General features: G+C 41.3%; 1 protein-coding gene across 5 annotated transcripts in view; it reads left to right on the top strand.

Moving 5' to 3' along the window:
- Nucleotides 1-25,187, top strand: part of LLGL2 (LLGL scribble cell polarity complex component 2) — a 102,945-nt gene that overhangs the window by 26,666 nt on the left and 51,092 nt on the right. For all 5 annotated transcript variants that reach the window (XM_070739923.1, XM_070739919.1, XM_070739921.1 and 2 more), the window contains exons 3-7: nucleotides 11,418-11,515; nucleotides 12,770-12,851; nucleotides 18,788-18,906; nucleotides 19,602-19,760; nucleotides 20,504-20,666. In XM_070739923.1, coding sequence (XP_070596024.1) covers nucleotides 11,418-11,515; nucleotides 12,770-12,851; nucleotides 18,788-18,906; nucleotides 19,602-19,760; nucleotides 20,504-20,666 — 621 coding nt within the window. The remainder of the gene's footprint in view (nucleotides 1-11,417; nucleotides 11,516-12,769; nucleotides 12,852-18,787; nucleotides 18,907-19,601; nucleotides 19,761-20,503; nucleotides 20,667-25,187) is intronic.

Raw genomic sequence — 25,187 nt, 5'->3', positions numbered from 1 at the left:
CCCAATTATTTAAATAGATCTATTCCAAACATGACTAAGTCAGGGTTTAAATCAGCTGCTTTATCTTAATACTAAGACAGGACATTATTACATTTCAGATTATACTTTTACAGATCTTTAAAATTGATGTGGCTTTCTGGAATCGCAGTAGAACTGGGCCTCTTCAGATCAAGCATTTATTTTAAAAAGCATCTTCATTGTGTTAAACTGTCTAGGACAATAATAAAGCAGTTTTTTAAAAATAAGTCTAATAATTTGAACATTCTACAGACATGTGCAGTTATTGACTTACCTCCTTGCAGTTTCAGCACTCCAACATTGCCAGCAGTCCACCTCCCAGCAATTTGCCTCCTTGCAGCTAGTTTCACTTTCAGTTCAGGCATGTGGCCTGCCTATGCTGAATCAGCTGTGGGTCGGGAGGCTGATAATCAATTGCTTGTGCTAATCAGGTTCTGTTCTGTTTGCTGCAAGGAGGCAAATTGCTGAGGCAGAGACCAAAGGGTGAGGGTGGCTGGGGGGTGGGGGCACCTTTGGTGTATAAGACGCACCCAAGTTTTCAACCTCTTTAGGTGTGTCTTATACTCCGAAAAATACGGTATATAGCAACTGAGGAAAAAGACATATGACTTGATTTAAATAGTGAATTGTGGCCAGAATTGTGGTGGAAACCATAAGAAAGGTTAGGGTGCTTCGGACAGATGCTGGGTAGTACTGGAATAGCTTCTAAGATTTTTATAACTGAGCTGTGTTCATTCAAAAGTAAGTTGTGGACAGCCAAAGTAATCTGATTGTATTCCCTCCGCTGCTGGTTTCCATGGAGAGCTCAGTTCCTACCATTCCCAGTCAAAGAACAAGTGTTTAATTGGGAAAATGGGTTGTAATCCACACTATCTGGAGAGCATCCCAAAGCTTCCATTCTGGCCTCGTGATTATTTTATTTTAGGTATGATAAATTAAGGCATTTATGAACTGCCATATTTGTTCATAGTGAACTGGAGAATTGCAAATTCAATTGTTCATGCATGGAAATTCATGTTAAACATAAGCCACCAAAATGATTTAATTTGAAAATATTATTCTGATATCCAGATTCTCATGTTACAGTTGGTTTGCACACTTAAGTTTCATTTGCTAAATATAAACTGGAGTGCAGGAAGTATCCATCCTTGACCCTTCCCTCTCTCTTAAGTCATGAAATGGCAGTATTTTTAACTTACATTACATATCCAATTTCTGATTGGTGTGATTTATGGTGAATTGGCACAGGGCAGAAAAATAACTATGCCTGTTGAAAAAATTTCACAAAGCAATCAGATTTATTGACATAGTAATTTATTTTAAAATATTAAATTGTACTCAATCCAAGAAATTTTTCTTTAATAGTGTCCATGAAATAAAGATTCATTGGAAATATAGCTACATTCTGAAAGGTTCTTTAAGGTTACATTTTTGTGAGTATCGGACTCAACTGCATTGTTAAATATTTATTAAACTATATTATCACATAATACCTAAACACATAATGTTGGAGCCCAAAATTTCTGCTGCTAAGCGAGATAGTTTTTAAGTGAATTTCGCTCCATTTTGCACCCTTTCTTGCCATAGTTGTTAAGTGAATCTCTGCAGTTGTTAACTTATTAACAAGGTTGTAAAGTGAATCTGCTTCCTCCTTGACTTTGCTTGTCAGAAGGTTGCAAAAGGGGATCGATCACATGATCCACCCCGGGCACTGCAACTGTCATAAACATGAGTCTGTTGCCAAGCATCCAAATTTTGATCACGTGACCTTGGGGATGTTGCAATGGCCATAACACTGACAATGGTCATAAGTCACTTTTAGTGTTGAATGGTTGTAACCATTCACTCAATGAATGACTGTAAGTTGAAGACTACCTTATGCAGGCATAATATTGATTTTGACCTGCACTGGAATAGGGAGCCTAAAACCAAATCTTAGACAGACTGTGTTCCATTTTTGTGGTCTTCAAAAACCAGTACACTAGCATCATTGACATTAGATACCAAAATACTGATTTTGGATGGCATCACTTGTGCGATTTTAGGTCACTATGGTCTCTGCAAAGTTTGTCATACCTATTTTATATGGAAACTCTTATTAGCTATACATTACTTGGATTACATTTTAAGAGCCATGAAAAAGATTGCCTGCTGTATTTTATGTGGTGTAATGGTACATGGAGAATATTTAAATGTGCATTAGAAATTTAGCTACCGTATTAAATTATCTCATTGTTTATTCACTAGATAGCCACAATAAAACAATGAATTTATTGATGTATCTGGTTATTTATTTACTTGAAATATTTATATGGCTAGCCATCTCAAAACAGTTTAACTCTGGGCAGTGTGAGAAAGAAAAAAAAAGCGGGGGAATCAACAAAAGAAAGCTATCATCAAAACTAAATAAAACAATAGACATAAATGGTAACATGATTGAGTCCATGACAACTCCTAAAAATGGAGTGTCTACTCATTTTGGCCCAAAGGCTTGAGGGAAGAGCTTAATGGCCTCCCTAAAGTATTATAGGATCAGAGCATGGGTGGGTTCCTAATGGTGCGGTGCACAGCGGCCCACCGATTGCACAATTTGGGCGCAACAGCTCCAGTGCTCTCTTTGCTGGTCCGTGCGCTCTGCCATCTTTTTTTCTATTTTTTGGCTCTGTGAGCATGCGCCGAAGGAAAATTGTCCCTCTGCACCTGCACAGGAGCAAAATCGCACTAGGGGATGTCCACGCACATGGGAGCAAAATGTCGCAATGCACACGCAGTGCATCGGTAGGAAGGTAAGAGGATCCTGCCCCTGGATCAGGGCCAAGTCTGGGTTGGAAGAAGGTTATTTCAGTAATGGACAGCCAAAAATTTTACTGCCATACTGTGGGTGTGGATTAATGGTCATGTGACCAGGTGGGAGTGGTTTGAATGATCATCATCGTTCAAATAAACTGTTAAGTCCTCGACTTACAACCTTACCAGTGTTGCTCGCTGGGGTGACAATTTGCTTCGTATTTCCGGCGCTCTCCTTCCTGGGTCGCCCCCCTGCCTCAGGCTGGGTAGCTAGGCGAACGGGTGCTGCCAGAAGTATAAATGCTGCCAGCACCGCTTCCACCCACGCCTTCTGCTTGCACCTCAGATGGGAGGTGGCCACGTGAGGCTGGAGGGGAGCTGGGCAGGAGGGAGGGAAGCTCGTCCGAGGCCAGGAAGGAGGAAAGAGGAGAAAAGCAAGGAATGCAGATGCAGCAGTAGCAGCAGCAGGGAAAAAAAGGAGAGCTGAGCCTAGACCAGCAATCCAGGAAGTGACAGCCACCGATCACCTGGAGCTGCGCATGCATCTTCATTTCTGCCGGTGGAACTATGTTTCACCCTGCCCTGCCTGCTGCCCACCCCTGGGTTATTTTAAAGGACAGGTACCACAACAGAAGTTGCATGGCTCCTGGATCCTACTAATAGTCCTCAGAATATTTTCATTTTTTCAGGGAATGTTCAAAATTATGATGTTGTTGAAAAATGACCTTGCAACAAGTGCTTGTACTTAAAACAGTCGAAGCATTCCTAAGTTCGTGTGATCAAAATTTAGGCACTTTGTGACCAGCCACACTTCTTATGATTGTTGCATTGTCTCATAGTATATTTTCCTGCCCTGCCTGGACTGTCTCTGCTTCCACTCCCACCCACCCATCCCCATCGCTTTGCCTGTCTCCCTGAATGCAGAGTGAGCTTTGCAGAGCCAAGCACCAGTGTGGCCCACAGTAGCACCACTTCTGCTACATGCAAGCAATGGTGGGTGCGGCCTTGGAGGAGACACTTTGTGGGGTTCTCAACCAAGAAGGTGTCCAAGGAGGTGGCTCAGATGGGACACTCACCTATGTCACTCCATCTCTGCCTTTTTGCCCTTTATGTAGCACCACAGAAATTTGCCTGTCCCGCTTCCTTACTTATTTGATATTTATAGCTGTCCATCTCAGCAAACCACTCTGCGGGGCTTCATTTAGCATTAATTTAGTGAAAACTTTAATAATTTCTTCATCTATTCATTATCTATTCATTGTCTTCTTTATTTGATTTAAATATAAATCTTACAAGTGGCTGAATATAAATTCTTTTTTTTTTTTAAGAAATGTTGCTAAAATGTCACGTCAATCATTTGCAGTTTCTACAAGTCCGTTTTTCATTTCTAGAGGCCATGCAACATCCCAATTTTTATTTCAAGCTGCTTTAGTTACGTATAAGTACTCTTAACTGGAAACATACAGTGCCTACAGCTCAGTCTTTGCTTTAAAGATTACCCAAAGCAAACCAGCTCTTCCAGTCTTTCTCCTTGGTGTTGGGAGTACTATGCTTTTGGCAAATAAACAAAATCCCAAAACTACTGGGAATTTTCAGGTTGCAGGATTCCTATTTGCTTGGAAGACTGGATCTACACTATGAATATCATTTATATTTTCAGAATGTAAAGTTCAAATATTTGTATTCTTAATCCAAAGGAAAACATTTTCCTCTCTGAAAAGCTGCATCATAAAGAGGACTAGAGGAGTGAGTTTCAAGTACCTAGACAAGGTTGCATTATAGGGTGGAGAGCAAATCCACTGACTGATTCCCCAAATCAGCTGCAGCTATTGATAGGCACTCCCTATGGCACTCTCTTCCAAATTAGTTAGTTTCATTCAAACTTTTAATTTAAGGATATGTAAAACATTGCCAACAGTTTAAGAGTTTGAAGTATATTGGTATATGTTGAGTGCTTGAAATAGTCCTGCCTTGCCCAAATTTAAAAATTCAACCTGGAGCTGTTTTATTACACAATGCTTCCAAGTACAGGTAGTCCGCAACTTATGACCACAATTGAGCCCCAAATTTATGTTGCAAAGTGAGAAATTTGTTAAGTGAGTTTTACCCCATTTTATGACTTTTCTTATCACTTTTGTTAAGTGAATCACTGCAGTTCTTAAATTACCATATTGTTCAGAGTATATGATGCATATAGTTTTATGTATGGTATGCTTGTGTTGTATGGTTTTATATAATGGGCTTTTAGATATTTTTTCTTCTTTTAAATATTAGATTTGTTTACTGTATACTGTTTATTATTGTTGTGAGCTGCCTCGAGTCTTTGGAGAGGGGTGGCATACAAATCTAATATATTATTATTATTATTATTATTATTATTATTATTATTATTATTATTATTATTAGTGCAAAAAACAGGCTCATTTTTTGCCTCTGAAACCCCCCATGCATTACGGTTTTGCCCTCCCCAGCCCCCAGGAGCACTCTTCAGGCCTCCTAAAACCTCTGCGTCCCTGTTTTCATGGAAAACAGGCCCGTTTCTCCAAAAATGGGGTGGCAGGAAATTTGGGAAGCCTGCAGAGTGCTTCTGGGAACGGGGGAGAGCAAAAACCTTTTTTTCTTGTTTACCACTTCAAAATCTTGGTCCGTCTTACAATGAGTAAATCTGATTTCCCCTTTGATTTTCTTTGTCAGAAGGTTTCAAAAAGGGATCACATGATTCTGGCACTCTGCAACCATCATAAATGTGAGAAGTTGCTAAGTGTCTGAATTTTCATCACATGATCATGGGGATGCTAGAGCAGTCAAAAGTGTGAAAAATGGTCATAAGTTATTTTTTTCAGTTCTGTTGCAATTTCAAACATTCACTAAAGCATTAATGGCAAAACATTTTTTCCTCTGGTGTTGAAAGAGCGTGTTTGTGTGTGTGCTATCGCGCATGCGCAAGTGCCCATGCCCATAATTCAATGTGTGGAGAGGGCAAAATCAGCTTCCCCGCTGTGTCCAGAGGCCCTCTGTAGACCCGTAACGTCCTGTTTCCCAATTTCTGGTGGGCTCAATAGGTTCGTGTTTCACCCTCCCCAGGCTCTAAAGGCTTTCGTGGAGCCGGGGGAGGGTAAAAATGCCCCCCCCGTCCCCCTGGAGGCTCTCTGGAAGCCAAAAATGCCCTCCCAGAGCCTCTGTGCAAAGAGCCAAAAATCAGCTGGCTAGCACACACATGCACGTTGGAGCTGAGCTAGGGCAACAGCTCGCGTGCCAGCAGATATGGCTCCATGTGCCACCTCTGGCACCCATGCCATAGGTTTGCCATCACTGCACTAAAGGAACTGGTGTAAGTCAAGGACTAGCTATATAGTAAAAACAGTGAACTTCCAACTTTGAATTTTCAACCTCAAACTACTACAAAACCAGAAATTTGGGGTATCTCTAGCTTTATTAAAACATTTTCCTTCTTCTTTCTCCAAATGAATGTGAAATAAATGTAAGAAATATAGCAACAATTGAGTTGCGTTTGAATTATTTGAATTTTTGAAATCTTTCTAGAATAATATAAAACTTTTAAAAAAAATAAGTGCTACTTTTGAATTTGACTTTTAGTGGTTATTTTTAAAACATTCAGTTTTATAGCTTGTTTATTTTGAGTGTTTTCCCACATTTTGTTGCTCTTGAATTTCTCCTTTTTAAGCATGTCCATATTATGGTCAGGCATATATTTTAAAACAATGGGACATTGATCTATTCACTCTGGCATTCCCCTCAGGCAAGGCCAAAAGCAGATACCATACACAACTGAAAGAGATTATCTCTGGTGGTGTGGCAGCATGTGGTCAGAATGTGGTGTGTGTGTGAGGCTGTATTTCTATCCTAATCAGAAAGTGCCTTGTTGTATCCCAGCAACACAAGCAGCTGTCACTATTAAACAGCAAGGAACCCTTGGGAATACTAAGAACACCTGTGATTCTATCTTGCAAAAATTCCCAGACCAATGAGCAACACAGTGTGAAATTTAATTCCCTCATCTTGGTATGGCTTGTTGTAAAATTCGGCAGGGCCAGACTTGTCTCAGTTGTGAAGTTAGCTGATCAGCCAAGTTCAGCTGCCAGACAGGCTGGTTTCACCTGTGTTTTACCTGACTGGAAGCAATCCGCTTGATTTATACCTGAGTGGGGTACTTTAAGCAGGTAGGCCCTTCAGCCGGCCTCCTTCATTGGGGTAAACACAAGCTTGTGCTCTGGTAGCAAAGCAGCTGCCAAGATTTGATCTGCTGTATTTCTAAGGGCAGATTCAGAAAGCCACTTGTTTTTCTCATGGTTATAAAAACGATTGTGTCACTTTTGAATGAGACTTAGGAGAAACAGAAACTTGTCTGAAGGTTGGTCCCTCCCATGGAAAAACACCCAAATATGGAGTGCCTTGTTCTGTGAATAAAATATACTTTCCCTAAATAAAAGCCAACTTGATGGCTCATAATCACTCAGTAAAACTGAGTTGGCTTCTGTTTGTATGTGCGTCTGCTTTCCACTACTGTTTCATTGTTCCCTTTCATTCCACACCCACTCCAGGTGTACCTGCTTCTATCTGTTACTGGTGCTTCATGTTCTCAGGTGCAACCTTCTTGGTCTTTTTTGTTTTGTTCACCAAATCTGAATATTTTTGCTTGTATGTCCAAATAAATCTCATTTATGTTGGTTATGCTAGAAAGAATTGGAGTGCTATAAAATGTAGCTAATTATGATTAAACTGAAAGCAAGGCACTATAAATAACGTTATCCTCTCCTACACAGCTAAATAGACTTTCCTGAGGGTTGGGTGGACTCTCAAACAACCCGTGTTGTTCAGGTTGGTAAAATCAGTGGACATAAAGCTTTCTAATTGTGCAATGGGCTATGTGGACTCAACACATTAACATATTTTTTTCTCAAACAAGCTTAAAACAGGTGTACTTGCAGATAATAAAAACTGAGTAACATTCATTGAATTCATAGTAGCAGAGCGGTAATTGAAAAAGATACTTTGATAAAATTCATACCCTTTTTATTTTCTTCAATTGTGTAATCAATGTTCATAAAATAAGAGTATGTCAGTTTTCAGCCAGGGATGATGATTTATTAAGCAGAAAAAGGTTGAACACTAAAGAATACAAAGGTGACCAAACAATGTTTTCTAATTTCTGTAACTCAGATGTGTAATCAGGATTGAGATGTTGTTAATAGCTTATTAATTCTCCGTCTTACAGAGAAAGCCAGGAAAAATGATCTTTCATTTCTGCCATTCTATGCAATTGGCCTCTCAATTGTGAGTTCAATCTACAGGTGTCCTTTCCAGCAAGCAACCTCTTACTGAAGAATAAGGACATCTAGAATGTTTTCCAGATTAAACCATTTTAAAAAATGCAAACTGAATGTTTTAATTTATATCCAGACCTTCTACCAGACATTTCCTAAAAGTATGGTGCCAATGCTGTATTCTTTTTATAACTGCTGCATTCCTTTAATGGCCTCCATGGAAAATGTGATAAAATTGATCAGCCATATGACTGACCTGTTTTATAACTATTATGACTTATGACCATAATGGGCGGGCTCCATTATGGTCATAACTTGGAAACTTACCTGTAGGCATCCTGGAGAGGCATCTCTGTACAGTGGTACCTCTACTTATAAACTTAATTCGTTCCTTGACCAGGTTCTTAAGCAGAAAAGTTTGTAAGAAGAGGCAATTTTCCCCATAGGAATCAATGTAAAAGCAAATAATGCGTGCAATTGGGGAAACCATAGGGAGGATGGAGGCCCTGTTTCCTTCCAGGAGATTCCTAGAGAGGCCCCACGGAGGCTTCTCCCCACCTTTTCCGGCCCTGTTTCCTCCCAGGAGATTCCTAGAGAGGCCCCACGGGGGCCTCTCCCTGCCTTTTTCGGTTACAGTTTCGGAGGCTGGTGTTTGTAAGCGGAAAATGGTTCTTGAGAAGAGGCAAAAAAAATCTTGAACATCCGGTTCTTATTTAGAAAGGTTCATAAGTAGAAGTGTTTGTAGGTAGAGATACCACTGTATTTGTACACACGCAGGTCTTTTGTCTGCCTCTTTTCAGACAGCCCAGTTATTGCAAGTAATTCTTGAAGGATATTGTCATGATAAGACAACTTGACTTTCTATTGTGTTCTGTGAATCATGTTTGGGAAAAATTGAAATGGTACCCAGTCATGCTTCAACATAGCTGGAAACCTTTTCTACTGCAGATATTAATTCTGTACACATAGATGTAAGGTGTTGGCATGTGACAGCAGAGAATAGTTTTATTCTGCACAGTCCTAGTTACATCCATATTTTGGTAGAAGTAAGTTTAGAGCAGTGTTTTTCAACCAGTGTGCCGTTGCACACTAGTGTGCCGCGAGACATGGTCAGGTGTGCCGCGAAGCTCAGAGAGAGAAAGAAAACAAGAGGAAGAAAGAGAAAGAAAGAAAGAGCAAGAGAGAGAAAGAAAACAAGAGAGAAACCAAGCAAGAGAAAGAAAGCAAGAGGGAAAGAAAGCAAGAGAGAAAGAGAACAAGAGAAAGAAAGCAAGAGAGAGAGCAAGAGAGAGAAAGAAAGCAAGAGAGAGAGCAAGAGAGAGAAAGAAAGGGAGGGAAGGTGGGAGAGAAAGACAGAGGGAAGTAGGGAGAGAGAAAGAGAGCAAAAAAGAGGAAAGAAGGAAGAGAGAAAGAGGGATGGAGAGAGGAAAAAAAGAGGGAGAGAAAGAGGGAGAAATAGAGCAAAAGGGAGGGAGAGAATTTTTTTGTCCAAACTTTTTTTAGCCCCCCCCCCAATGTGCCCCATGGTTTTGTAAATGTAAAAAATGTGCCGCGGCTCAAAAAAGGTTGAAAATCACTGGTTTAGAGAATGCTGATCATGCTGTAGTTTTAGGTTCTTACGAAACCAGAAATGTGACTGATTTGAAGCTGAACTTTACAAACTTTGTCAGTTGTGCCATATTTTCATTGTTGCAAGGTTTCTGGCATTAAGAATAAAAAAAGACACAATTGTCTCCTTCAGCAAGATTATTTGCTGAGCCCGTCTATTTATGTCTCACAGTGATAATTCTAGTAAATAAACAGTTCTGGAGTTTGTATATTTCCCAGATTGTTAATGTTAATGATACTGTCAGCCAAACAATGTTATTGCTCACTTTCATAGTATAGAAATATGTTCCCAAAGGTTCTCCACATCTTGGCCATAATGGGGTTTAAACACTTATTTTAAAAATCTTTCACCATAGTTTGTGTATTTGCCCCTAAGTAGAGGGCTGCAAATGAATGGAAGAAAGATCAGATTATATTTTCAACATTGCAAATGGCAACATTTCTCTTAACATATACAGTGGTACCTCTACTTACGAACTCAATTCGTTCTGCGACCAGGTTTTTAAGTTAAAAAGTTTGTAAGAAGAAGCAATTTTCCCATAGGAATCAATGTAAAAGCAAATGATGCGTGCGATTGGGGAAACCACAGGGAGGGTATTTCCTCCCAGGAGATTCCTAGAGAGGCCCCACAGATACTTCTTCCTGCCTTTTCCGGCCCTGTTTCCTCTCAGGAGATTCCTAGAGGGGCCCCACAGAGGCTTCTCTCTGTCTTTTCCGGTCCTGCTTTCTCCCAGGAGATTCCTAGAGAGGCCCCACGGAGACTTCTCCCTGCCTTTTCCAGTTACAGTTTCGGAGGCTCGGGTTTGGAAGTGGAAAATGGTTCTTGAGAAGAGGCAAAAAAATCTTGAACACCTGGTTCTTATCTAGAAAAGTTCGTAAGCAGAGGCATTTGTAGGTAGAGGTACCACTGTACATCTATGCCTGAAGAATCACTGATTGTTGTAAATGTGCATATCCAATTAATATTTTTAATTCCAACCACTGGCTGGTAAACCATGCTTGATGGCTTAGATGTTGTATTAATACAATCCTTGTGGCTTATTCACCAGGCTATGGCTGGTGGGCACAAACAGCTAAACTGGATTAAGGGCAGTGTTCAAACCGAGTTATATATTTTCCTATATATTTTGCTTTGCTTCTGAAATTGCTTTGCCTGTACTGTACTTTGGAATGCTGCTGTTAAGATTAACGATACCTTTATGGACTAAAGGTCTAGCTATATAACACCATATAATGCATGTTTTTTTTCTAGCCTGAGATATATGGAGAGTAAAGGCAATTCTGTGCAGGATGCTAGGTCTCCACTATGGAAAATCACATAGCACACAGAAAATAATTTGTTAAAGTTAACATTAACAAGCTAAATATGGAAGTTCTGGAAATAAAGGTTCTCAAGAGTGACCTTACTCAAGCTTGGTCTGGATGAATGGGGTAGACTTTGCGCTATCAATATTTTATTGTAAAAGGATTTTAAACTGTTTCTGAGCTATTATTCTAGGGGAAATTCTTCTATAATGGCTTTAAGCATGATTAAGGCAGACCCCTGGTTCTGTAAGATTTGTCTGAAGTACTTTATTTCAACATTATATTGCTTGAGTCTAGATGTTACGAGTCCAGAGTTATGATGAAATTTGCTCTTATGTACGTTCACATTTTTTCACAGTTTTTTGTCTTCATGTATAATGTATATTGCTGGTTTATCTTTTTCTTTTTCACCAGACAGTTGAACATGGGTTTCCTCACCAGCCGAGTGCCCTTGGCTACAGTGCTTGTCTTCACCTTATGGCTATTGGGACCCGGGCAGGAACCATCAAAATGTATCCTTTCAATTATTCATTTGTAAGAAAGCGTGGTTAGTAGATAGAATGCTTTAGACCAGAATCCCCCAAAATGCTATGGATCCCAGAAATAGTATTTATCTCTAATTCTTTAAAGCAACTGTGCTTTTTCTAGGGATTCTTTGGCAGCAGAACTCCTATGAAACACTTTTAAAAACTTTAATCAAAGAACTGCACAGCCCTCAAATTCTGCACATTGTCTACATTAGTTGATAACATAAATAGCTCAATTAAGATATTTGGTCTTCTTAAATATAGAACAGATTTCCCAATTCTGTTCACAGTTTTCCTACCAGCAGGCTAAAGTGGATAGAATCAGAATTCAAATTATAGTTGCTGGTCTTGTTCTTCCTCATCTTATACTGTAAAGTATAATTGTGAACATGAATGGTACTAAGGTTATCTCTGTATTGCAAACTAGGTTGGGAGAATAGGATGGAAAAATGCTAGTTTGCTTTAAGTCTCTTGTCTTTGAAATGGTGATAAGACTTGAACCAGGATAACCTAATCACTTTAGAATGGAGTTCTAGGACCTCATATTTTGCCATGTTAAGCTAGTTTCTCTCGTGGTTAATGGAAAGTGTAAATTCTTGTTTAGAGATTCAAAAATACTGAACTAAAAAAAGGAGAGTATGCTTTAAAATTGCTTCTCTTACATTTAGCCCCAATATATAAAATACAATCCTTATCCCTAGGTCATGAAGCCAGTTAAATGTAGAAAAGTGAAGGAAGTGGATAGCAAAGAGTCTAAAAGGTTTTCCACATAATTGCCATTTAAATTGGCTTCTTTTGAAAATCATTTATATAATTGGATCATCTGCGTACCTGGATTTATGGATTGAAATAGGAGCCACATTGGGAACAAATATGTTCCAGTCAATTCCACTCTGCTCATTCTTAAAAAGGTGTATGTGATCAAGCCCCTCAAAAAAGTAAACCTTAAAAAACTGTTAGAAAGTATAAGGAAAGGCTTTGAAAAGGGTCCTTTTTACCAGAGGATCTCATATAAATCAAGGAGTAAATTGCTATACTGCTGCTGTCTTCCCTTCAGATCAATGGAAATAGTCCTCAACTATTTAAACATATAAAAACATTATTAGAAGAAGTGTGGTCAGCCTAGAAAATTGCAACAAAGAATTACTGTTTCCCTAAAATATAATTAATTGGTTCACGCTACATGTCAGTTGTAATCAATGTCTTATTTCAATGCTGTTGACCTCAATAGTGGTTCAGTTACGGTAGTCCAGGAGTGGAATTCATGGGCTTGCACGAAGAGACCAACACTGTCATGCAGATACATTTCATTCCTCAACAGGTGAGTAGAACTAATGCAACCATGAAAGACAACCTCAGCTTCTGGGTCCTTTTGTACCTGTGCAGTCATCTCTTCTTTCATAGCTTCTACAATTTATGTATGGTATGTTTGTATGTATGATTGGTTTTAAAACAAGGGTTTTTAGCTGTTTTAGTATTGGATTGTCGCATGTTGTTTTTACCACTGTTGTTAGCCGCCCCGAGTCTACGGAGAGGGGCAGCATACAAATCCAATCAATCAATCAATCAATCAATCAATCAATCAATCAATCAATCAATCAATCAATCAATAAATAGAATGAATAAATAGAATGAATGAATGAATGAATGAATGTGCCTGGCTTTTTTGTGTGTAAAGAAGGCCCTGGGTGGAGCAGAATGGCAGGTCCAGAAAGAATGTAATAATAATTACTCGGAGCGACTCACAACAGAATACAAATGTCACAAATCCAATATATTAAAAACCCATTAAAAACCCATTATTTAAAAACCATACAACTCAGACAGACCATACACAATTCTACCATAGCCTTAGCATAGCCTAGGGGCAACTCAGTTACCCCATGCCTGGCGACATAGGTGGGTTTTGAGTAGCTTACGAAAGGCAAGGAGGGTGGCGGCGGTTCTAATCTCCGGGGGAGGAGTTGATTCCAGAGGGCGGGTGCCACCACAGAGAAGGCTCTTCCCCTGGGTCCTGCTAGACGACATTGCTTAGTCACCGGGACCCGGAGAAGAGTCTGTGGGACCTTATCAGACGCTGGGATTCGTGTGAAAGAAATCCTGTCTGCATCAGTCTGAAAGAAGACCTAGGGTCCTAGGCCAACATAGTAATGAAGTGTAGTGAACAATCAGGGCGAAGTGGCAGGGGGTTGACAGGCAGCCAAAATGGCAGAATGGTCTGGGAGTGAAGTTCAAAAGGAAGTAGAGGAGGCAGTCCTTATTAAGGCTTGGGGCTGAGAGGGACCAAAGCTGGAGTAGTTTGGATCAGGGTGAGTCCTGACTTAACAATTTGTGGGAGTCCATTAACGACAGCAATGGGGACTGCCATGATTGCCATTGTTAAGCAATGTTAACTAAGGACTACCTATATATCAGTTGTACGATTAGATTAAGAAAAGCTACAGACATCTTTATTTTCTGTATGGGACTCTCCTCTGGATTGGGACTTTTTGGTTTGTGGGAGAAGGAGATGATGTAAACATTGTTCCCAGTGACTGGCAGCCTGAAATTTCCTGTAGAATTTTTTTTTAAAGCAACCATTAGTGCTAACGAAGGTTATCTCTTCTTAACCTTTATGTTTGGAGAAGAGCAGAACAGGAAGACAAGAGCTAAACATTTTAAAAAGCTAAACACCAGGGCTATGCACTGATCTGCATTCAAAGGGTGATTCAGAATGTACATGGCTGTATGCAGTACAAATTGTTAAAACAAGCACTTCTTTTCATTGGATTCTGTGTTTTCAACTTGATTTTAAAAATTGCCAACAGGTACAATGAGTATGTCTGCACACACACTCCAAATTCCCCTTTCCCCCTTGAATCTGTTTTGCTGCAGAATTCTCTTAAGTATCTTAAGTGCTGTGCTGCATTGAGGCATTGTGTACTCATCTGGGAGTAAAAAGAGAAAGCAAAGAGCTGTATCATTTAATTTCCTTCAATATAGTTGAACATGAGTGCTCACAGTCACTCATGCCCTCATCACCTAGAGGTTCGACTACTGTAACACTCTCTACATGGGGCTACCTTTGAAAAGTGTTCGGAAACTTCAGATCGTGCAGAATGCAGCTGCGAGAGCCCATGTTACACCAACACTCCGCAATCTGCATTAGTTGCCGATCAGTTTCCGGTCACAATTCAAAGTGTTGGTTATGACCTATAAAGCCCTTTATGGCATCGGGCCAGAATATCTCCAGGACCGCCTTCTGCCACACGAATCCCAGCAACCGATTAGGTCCCACAGAGTTGGCCTTCTCCGGGTCCTGTCAACTAAACAATGCCATTTGGCGGGACCCAGGGGAAGAGCCTTCTATGTGGTGGCCCCGACCCTCTGGAACCAGCTCCCCCCAGAGATTAGAACTGCCCCCACCCTCCTCGCCTTTCGTAAACTCCTTAAAACCCACCTTTGCCGTCAGGCATGGGGTAATTGAAACATCTCCCCCGGGCCTCCACAGCTTATGTATGGTATGCTTGTGTGTATGTTTGCTTTTAATAATGGGGCTTTTAGTGTTTCTTTTAAATTATTAGACTTGTTATATATTGTTTATTATTGCTGTGAGCCGCCCCGAGTCTACGGAGAGGGGCAGCATACAAATCTAATAAATAAATTTTGAAACTGGATGCATACTTTTTGAGTGAAAGTCCCTTTCATATTAGGAAAAACATCTTGTATTTTGGAGTATTTTATATTCCATTTGTTTCCAGAAATTTGGATCTGATTCCAATGCTTCCATCAGAAAATATCTATAGGAAAATTGGTAAGCTCAGCTGAGGGTCAATTTGGTGTTCAGAATAATTGATTTTAAATCTAAATAATGGTTAGAGTTGGGCTTTAAGAAATACTCTGGGGCACCACTTTTAACAATTAACACATATCCAAAGAATGCAAAAAATGGAAAAGATTTTTAAAACGTTACTTTATAATATGATGTGTGTTTGTTTAATTCAGACATAAGGAATTCAGATTATCAGCTAGGTAAAATTTATCCCTGGAAGCTGGTAGCTCTGATAACTTTGGGTTAACTGACCTAAAACACAATTTGTGTAAGTTCTTGCTGTTGTGTAACACTAATGCTTAACTGCTATGAAAAGCCCAGAAATAGTTTTGCATGTTTAGACTTGATGGACAGAATCTTAAGAAATATAAGAAATGGAATATTATTGGAGTGGGTTTGAGAACTTGGTGCATGGTAAAAGTTTATTGGTGTTGGGTTTGTTCTCTGAGCTTGTCCTTTAGTTTCCAAACATTTCATCAGTAGGCTAGGTAACATCGTCAGCAGAACCAAAAACAATATCTACTACCCAAGCTACAAATATTTTCCACCGTATCCAAAAGTTTATGGTACTATGTTAATGAATTTATTAAGGTTAAATAGGGAAGTGGCTTCCAAACATGAAAGATAACACAAAAAATATATATAGAAGGCATATTAGGACCATTTTGCTGAACAAATTTATGAGTTAAAGAGGCATACTCTTTAATAAGCCTAATAAATTCAGGTTCATTTGATTTATTTGATTAAGTTATTGCATATTACTCATTTAAACTGAAAGTAACTTCCCGTTTGGGCCAGTTCTTTTCCAACATGTTAGACATCAAGTGTGTCCTGAATGCCCAGAATATATTCCCTATGTCAAAAGCAGTTAAATTGAATTTGTGGAAATACTGACTACTTTATAATATCCGCCAGTTGACTGCATATACAATGTTCCCTCGATTTCCGCGGGGGATGCGTTCCAAGACCTCCCGTGAAAGTCGAATTTCCGCAAAGTAGAGATGCGGAAGTAAATACACTATTTTTGGCTATGAACAGTATCCCAAGCCTTTCCTTAACACTTTAAACCCCTAAATTACAATTTCCCATTCCCTTAGAAACCATTTAGATCAAATATCGACAAACCCAGGCGCCTGGTCGCCAGTGGCGCCTAGAAAATGTTGTCTGGCGCCTAGAAAATGTTGCCTGCTGTACTGTATGTATACAGTATATTTTTCCCGCCTTGTGTTTACGCCCAGAAATGGTACATCTTGGCTTCCGTAGCTCCGCCCATCAACCTCGGAGCGAGCTGCTTTCCCAGCGTCCCCTGCGCTTGCGTGCGTCTCTCCCTCCCCCCCTTGCCTCCATTCCGCCTCCTACTCGAACCCCTTCACTCCCCCCCACCGCACACAGACGCTCCGATCTTGGCCGCTCACCCGCCTTCGGAGAGAAGCGGAAGCCCCTCCCCTCCCGGCGTGAGGTTTTGTTCATTCCTCCTCCGGCCGCGTGCGCGGTGACTTCCGACCAGTAACCCCTCCTCCCCCCTCCCCCCCTCACCCGCGTCCCCGGCCCGGTCTCCCTTTCCTTCTTCTCTGTTTCGGTTTCTGACTAACGGTCTCCCCTCGGATCCCGACGGGAGTACAGCAGAGCCGGCTCGGCGGAGCCAGGCCTGCGCCGGGGGGGAGGGGGTGAAAGCGATGTCAGGTGGAGACTCGGCAAAAAACCAAGTTTGCTTAAAAAAAATTCTGGCTCCTAAATTTTTTGGCTGGCTCCTAGATTCTGAACAACTTTGTCGACCCCTGATTTAGATTATTACTCACCATGTTTATTTATTAAAGTTTATTTAAAAAAATGTTTTTTAAAGGCAGACGAAAGTTTGGCAATGACATATGATGTCATCGGGCGGGAAAAACCGTGGTATAGGGGGGGAAACTGCGAAGTATTTTTTAATTAATATTTTTGAAAAACCGTGGTATAGATGTTTCACGAAGTTTGAACCCGCGAAAATCCAGGGAACACTGTATACTGCATTATACATTTTTTCCCCTTCTGGTTAATCAATTTAGAAACAATGTTCTAAATCATCACCACGTCATGTTGCCATTATGTGATGTGTCGCAATGTTTTTTCCCTTTTTGGAACTGAAGTGGGTGCAGTCTGTGTGTGATGCATCCGGCCTGCAAGGCTGCCAATTTGACACCCCATGTTCTAAATGAACACCACATATTAAATTTGGTAAATGTTGGTAACAGTGCATTTTTATTCTGAAATGTGCAAATCCAGTTTTGTTTGGACATCGAACTTTTCTTAAGATCTTGCATGTTTTAATTTCTATGGTTATACACCAGTGCGAGCAGCTTACAATCTTTATGATTTACATCTTTCGAAGTATCACCCCACCCCTTTCTTTTGATGATAGTTCTTGGTGCCCTCAGATTTTTTACTTTTTGCCAGTTTCCATCATTTACTTCTGGTTTTCAAAAAGAAGAAAAATGATAGCAAAAAAACCAACATTGGGTAAATTGAAATGCGTAACAACCATGGTATTTGCTTAATGGCCATAGTGTTTGCTTAACGATTGTAGGGTTCACTTAATGACTGGCAAAAAAAAAAAAGTCATAAAATCGGTGGTGCAACTGCAATGACAACCATAATTCTGGGCTTAATTAGAGTTGTAAGTCAAGGACTTACTGCATTCTGCTTGTTGGATATTTCACACATAGCATGCACACACACAGATCCATCTCCCTCCCCATCTCATTTGCCAATTCCTATGTTGTCCTATCATCACTGCCCTGTCCTTTATGGCAGTGGTGAAATCACTACCTGTTCTGTGGGCGTGGCTTGTCGGGTGTGGTATGGCTTGGTGGGTGTGGCTTGGATGTGGAAAGGGAAGGATACTGCAAAATCCCCACTCCCACCCCAGTCTAGGAGAAGGATATTGCAAAATCCCCATTCCCACCCCAGTCTAGGAGAAGGATATTGCAAAATCCCCATTCCCACCCCAGTCTAGGGGAAAGATATTGCAAAATCCCCATTCCCACCCCAGTCAAAATATCTGCTACCAGTTCTCCAGAACCTGCTGGATTTCACCCTTTCCTTATGGCTTTTCGAGGTCAGACTCTTGTTTCTTTTGAAAGGATAGATCTTCTCTTCAAAGGGGTTCCTGTGCTTGGTATATAGGCTGTGGATGTGCTGAAATAATCTGTACAACATCTATAAAATATGTGAGCATTTGCCTATTGGCCTGTTTGTTGCTCTTGGCTACTCCCTTGGAATAGACTTCTAAGGTGGAGATTCTGTAACAAATCTGTTTCTGTATAACTTTGTCCCATCCCAGGTGGGAATTTTATTTCAATTTAGTCATGAGTTGTAGCTTAAAAACAATAGCTCAGTTCTTGAAATGCTGCTGCGGGTAATAGTTCTCCAAAGATGACTTTATCTCTGTTTCTTTTGATAAATTTCAGTGCCGCTTAGTGACCCTATTGGATGATAACAGCCTGCATTTATGGACCCTGAAACACTCCCATCATGGTACATCAGAGCTTCAGGAGGAAAGACACTTCACACTCCGTGGGCCCCCTGGGTAATTAGGATCCTAGCACTTCTGGGCTGCTTAGAAAGCCAACTTGCTTGATATACAGTAGATTCTTCCCTGTTGATAATTTCAAGGAAATATAAACTCAAAGTCCCCTATGCTCTTAAGTAATCTGTTTATCTTTTGGGTATTTTTGTGATACAGTATAGATAATTGTGGTATGTGTCATTTTTGGTAAACCCAGTTTTCCTCTTGGCCTTATTTGAGCCAATTAAATTTGTTATTTCATGTGAAGCAAAAGCAAGAAAATCAGTTAGAACTTAGCCTAAATTATTTCAGTTAAAACAATGGCAAAAGTATAGTGCAGATTTTAGGATAGTGGGGAAGGGGAAAATATTAACAAGCATCAATATACGGTAGTATTTGCTAGTACAGTACATGTATTTTGTTGTTTAGTCCTTAAACCCAGCATTTTCAAGCAGATGGGACTATCACAAAGTTCTTGCAAGTTTATGTATTCATAAACCACATGACATTTTCTGTTTCATGTATATATTTCTCTGCCACTGATAACTTGAGAGTTCGAATTTCAATAACTTGTCTTCAGTAATTTTTTCTGAATTTTTGCAAATAGATTGTAGATTGAATATTTATTGTATATGGTGCTACATGAAAGTTGATTGCAACATCAAGTTCATTCAATTGAATGTTAAAATATTTTTATTGTTTTTGTCCACTTTTAGTTCCCCTCCAAGTGCTACCCAAATTACAGCAATCCTGACACATTCTTCTCAAGAAACACTGTATCTTGGTACTGAAAGTGGTAACGTGTTTGTGGTAGAACTCCCATCCTTCAGAGTGCTAGAAGATCAGCTTATCAGTCCAGAAGTAGTATTGCAAAGGTGATTTCACACACTGGGTTATGCTTGCCTGTTTATAAATCTAACCATAGACGTAGATTCTGCAAGTCTCAATCAACATACAACTCGTCTCTATGTCGTACATGAAGTCTTGAGTCATGCCGATTGGACTTGTTGGTTTGAAACATTTTGCTGCTTCTCTAAGTCAGTGTTTCCCAACCGTGGCAACTTGAAAATATCTGGACTTCAACTCCCAGAATTCCCCAGCCAGCATTCGCTGGCTGGGGAATTCTGGGAGTTGAAGTCCAAATATCTTCAAGTTGCCAAAGTTGGGAAACACTGCTCTAAGTAGCTTACTGAGTAGCTTACTGAGCAAGTTGATAGGGGGACCCTATATATGTTTTCCAGGGAGGTTTCATTTCTTACCTAATCTGAATAAGCTCCTTATTTATATGTTGGGATGTAAATATCTCTGGGGAGGAGACAAAGCCTCTAAGAACGGGGCAGCAAGGCCTAAAGTCAGAGAAAGAATAGCATTCAGGGCGGCCTATGACTTTACACTTGTCCAGTCTTGAATAACCTAAGTGATTTACATGTTTTTAAAGTTCAGCTTACACACCATAATCACTAAAAAGCTTTTGTTGGGACCATATTGTTCAGATAGGTCAAAGTGCCATGTTGTTTCCTTAAACACACCCTAGGAAAAAAAACAGACAGAATTACCTAAGTATGTTTCTTTTGCTTGCAGAGTAATGTCACCTGGATCCATTTGTGTTTCCTTACAGGGTGCCAGAAGATTATCGGAACAGGAGGTCACTGGAATTGGTAGAAGTGTTACGGGAACATCCTCAGAATCCCAATCAGATTTTGATTGGTTACAGCAGGGGCCTCATTGTTCTCTGGGATTTGATAAATAAGAAAGCAACGCATCATTTACTTGGCAATCAGGTATTCGTGCATTCTGAAAGTTCCAAACAAAGGCTAGAAAGCCCCTGGTTTTTTTTAGCTTGCGTAGCAAGTTACAGTTTATGTTCATCCAAATTGATAAGCCAAAATGTGATTGGCTTGAATGTGGCTTAGTGTACTGTGTGAGACTATCTGTTGTTTTTTTGGAAATTACTGTTTATGAGTTACTGTGAACCTGACAGATTCTGCTTTAATAATCTAGGATTAAATGGACTGGTCATTGACTGTAATAAAGAATCAAGCCATGAATATATAGTTTACTGTACAGTATAAACAAGGTCATAGAACTCTGTGCAGACAAAGCCAAGGACAAGGCTGAGCATTAACAATATCTTTTGTCTAGCAATTATGACATCCTTGCCCATTTTTTTAAAAAGGAGGAGGTTATTATTATTATTATTATTATTTATTAGATTTGTATGCCGCCCCTCTCCGTAGACTCGGGGCGGCTCACAACAGTAACAAAGACAATGTAAGAACAAATCTAATAATTTAAAAAACACTAAAAACCCCATTATTAAAAGCAAACATACACACAAACATACCATGTATAAACTGTATAGGCCCGGGGGAGATGTCTCAGTTCCCCCATGCCTGATGGCAGAGATGGGTCCTAAGAACTTTACGAAAGGCAAGGAGGGTGGGGGCAGTACTACTCTCCGGGGGGAGCTGGTTCCAGAGGGTCGGGGCTGCCACAGAGAAGGCTCTTCTCCTGGGTCCCGCCAAACGACATTGTTTAGTCGACGGGACCCAGAGAAGGCCAACTCTGTGGGACCTAACCGGTCGCTGGGATTCGTGCGGTGAAAGAATATGCATTTTTCCTATCCTGTAATTTCCTATCCTGCCATATTTTTACAAATATCCTTTCAGCATCCTCTTTCCTAAGGTAGGGAATAGCAAATGGATGTTTCATTACCCTCATCTGAAACATGAAAACGATCAATCCCCCCCATTATTATCAGGGTTTTATTATACCAGTTTATTAACATATAGCTAACTCTTAAGCTCTCTTGTCCCTAAAATATGATTCTAAGTTCTTCATTAGCTTTTTCCAATAGCATATTAAAGTGCTTGGCTTACTGCTTAGAATAATAGTATGACTGAACAGTCAGGAGTGCAACTTGAAAAGACAAACCTTACACTGACTGGGTTAATGGTGAAACAAGAGGTCCTAGGGCCCATGAGATGGGATAATGTGGTGTGGAGGGTCTTTCTTTTGAATGCTCTGTTGAACTTTCTTAGTTGGCCCGATTTGTCGGTTACACCATAAAAGTGAAGAAGACTGACAGCATTATTCTCCGTACTGAAGGAGCGGGTCCAGCAGTCACATGGGTTGCTCATGTCCAATCCGGTGGAACTGAGCCTAGTGTTAAAAAAGCTTGCCGGATCCGCCCCTTCCCCAGAATTCGCTCAGTTCGCATATCCTGCGGTTGTATTGTGATAGCTCGTTCAACATTCTAACACCTTCCCTTCGATCTTTTCCTTCAAAAGTAGTAAGAATTGTTTTATCCTTATTTGTTTACTTGCACTAATAGCGCCAGCCGTTTGTGGCTCGGCTTTTTTCCTTGGGAGAAGTTGCGGTTTCGTTTTCCCCCGGCGGTTTTGCCGTTTACGATCCCCGCTGCCGCTTGTGGATTCCTTTAATCCTTTGGCCTGGAGGTCTTGGTGCAAGTATTGATTCATTGATTCATTATTGTATTATTGTAAAAGGGCTTAAGAAATACCTCCTGCGGAGTGAGACGCTTGTTTCTAGTCTCCTGGACTTAGTCGATCGCTTCCCCTTTAAGAATTCTATTACGGAGCGATTTTTCGGCGCGAAGGCCTTCGCGCCCTTTTTAAATTTAGGCCTCTCGTGTTGGCCTCCTGCCAGCCGCGTAGGCCTCAGTCCACCGCGTGGATCCCGGAGTGGGCTTTGGGACGCTCAGGCTTAATTCTCCACCGGCTAAGCCTCCAACCAGAGTGCCTTGGTTTACTTTAATTTAAGTTTAGGGAGGCTGGCCACGCTGTATTTGGGGACACGAACTCTGGGTTTGCCCAGATTGCCCTCAAGTCTCAGCAGCTCCGAGGCCTCGGAGCAGGATCCATTCCTCTTGGGAAGTCCTTGAAATCTTCTCCCTAATTATTCAGTTATTTGGCTCAGCCTGGTCTTCTGTTAATTGTCAGACTATGGCTACTTTTCCCAAGAGAGGCACAACTAAAGGTCCCAGAGAGGCCAGGCCTACAGGCGATGAGATTACCAGTATCCCCCAGGCCTCGACCTCCTCTTCTTCAGGGGCCCGCCCCTCGACCAAGGTCACCAGGGCTGAGAAGAGAAGGGACCTAGCCCTACAAAGAATCCATGACAAATCAGCAAAGCGTTTGAAAGTACAGGCCCAAGTACTCAGTAGTCAAGACCCCCCAGAGGCTTCTAGTCTGCCTCCTTCTGGGGTCCCTGTGTTATCTCTGGATGAGCCAAACCTTGACAGACCCCAACCTAACCTATGGGGAATAGGTCCAGAGGAACCAGATATTATTGAAGATTCCCCCCAGCCAGGATCCTCCCAGGCCTTCAGGGATTCTTCTGCCATTCCTGCTGATATTTCTAGTTTACCTCCTGAATTCCAATCTATTTTTTCTGTGTTGTCCAAGGCCATTGATGCTAAATTCTCTACCATCAATGAGCTTCCCTTACCTCCTCCACCTCCTCGTCCCTCCCGCCCCTTGGGTTCTTCCCCAGCGGTTAGAGCTCCTATTCAGGATGATTCAGATTCCTCTCAGGACGAATATGAGGATATGGAGGAGGATGAGGATCCCTTTCAAGGCCTCTCAGATGATGAGGAATCCCAAATAAAGGTTCCTTCTCCAATTACTATTTTTCCTTCTCAATTGTTCAAATCTCTCCTCCTCAAAGCTAGAATTTCTACGGGATTGGCGGCCCAGGAGAAACAGGCCTCCACATCCACTGATCCCCCGGAGGAGAATTTACCTTACTTCACAGAGGAACAGGAGGATAACGAGGTAATTCCTATGCCTAAATTGTTTAAAGATGCCTTACTTAAGCAGTGGGATTTCCCAGCCTCTGGGCTTAATCCCTCAACCAAGGACAGAAAATTGTACAAACTTTCCTCTTCCTATGAGGAGCTCCTATCCTTTCCTAAACCGGATGAACCTGTCAAGATCCTTCACTCGGCGGCTGCTGTGCCAGGCGAAGCAGAGGAAGTCCTCCGCCCAGAGGACAAGCGGATTGAACAAATGCTCAAAAGAGGATTCACCGCAGATTCCTGGGCCATTAAAAGTTCTGCAGCGGCTTCCTTTTTCTCCAGAGCCATGCTTCTGTGGCTTCGCCAACTTCAACAGCATATTCCTCCCGATGACTTGAGAGGTCAACAAGACTTCAACAAGGTCTTGCAGCTGCCCAGTACGTGGCTGATGCCACTTTACAATCTACTAGATTTTCTGCTAAGTCTATTGCAGCTTCTACAACGGCAAGAAGACTCCTATGGATTCGCCCTTGGCAAGCGGGAGTACGCCAGAAGTGGCAGTTATCCCTGGGACCCTTAAAGCGCGACCTTCTTTTCGGTGATCTTCTGGATCCACTCCTCACGGAAACCACGGACAAGAAGAAAGTTTTGGGTCCAACCACCAAAAAGGCTACCAAAACGCAGTCCTTTCGTCGCCCAGGGCGTCAACAAGATCAAGCGGCTTCCTATCAGAGATCTCCAGGTCAGTATTCCCCCCGCTTTCGTTCCCAAGGTAGGAACTCCAGGGGCAGAGGTTTTCGCTTCCAAAGGGGAGCGTCCTCTAACAGGGCTTCAAAGAAACCTAGATGGTAATTTTTCCTCTATTCCCATAGGTGGTCGCCTAGCCCATTTCGCCTCTAATTGGCGTCTCACCTCCAAGGACCCCTGGGTCATTGACACTGTTCAAACAGGCCTTCTTTTAGAATTTATTTCTCCCCCCCCGAAACGTTTTATTTCCTGCCCTTCTCCCAGGTCCTCCTCAGATTGTAACCGTATGGAGGAGGCCATTTCTCACTTATTGTCCATCAGAGCCATTCAACCGGTTCCCTCCGGTCAGAAGGGTCTAGGTTTTTATTCCATCCTATTTATGGTTCCAAAATCCTCCGGAGGTTGGAGAGCTATTTTGGATTTAAAGAAGCTTAACCTATTCATCAAATATAGGAAGTTTAAGATGCACTCCTTATCATCTATTTTGGCCGCCATCCACACGGGAGATTTCATGGTCTCTTTAGACCTCACTGAGGCCTACCTCCACATTCCTATAGCCAAATGCCACAGAAAATTTTTACGTTTCTCCTTTCAAGGCAGGCATTTCCAGTATAGGGCGATGCCATTTGGCCTCTCCTCGGCCCCTCGGGTCTTTACAAAGCACTTGGGGTCCCTGGCGGCCTATATCCGGGCGTCTCCCATTCACTTTTTATGTTATCTTGATGATATTTTGATTCATGGGAACTCCCTAGAGAAAGTGAAAACAGACCTTTCTATCACCATGTCAGTCCTTCAG

This window comes from Erythrolamprus reginae, chromosome 2 (assembly GCF_031021105.1).
Source record: "Erythrolamprus reginae isolate rEryReg1 chromosome 2, rEryReg1.hap1, whole genome shotgun sequence".
Taxonomy (NCBI): domain Eukaryota; kingdom Metazoa; phylum Chordata; class Lepidosauria; order Squamata; family Dipsadidae; genus Erythrolamprus; species Erythrolamprus reginae.
The sequence above is the reverse complement of the archived record's forward strand: the minus strand, read 5'-3'. Positions and strand labels throughout refer to the sequence as shown.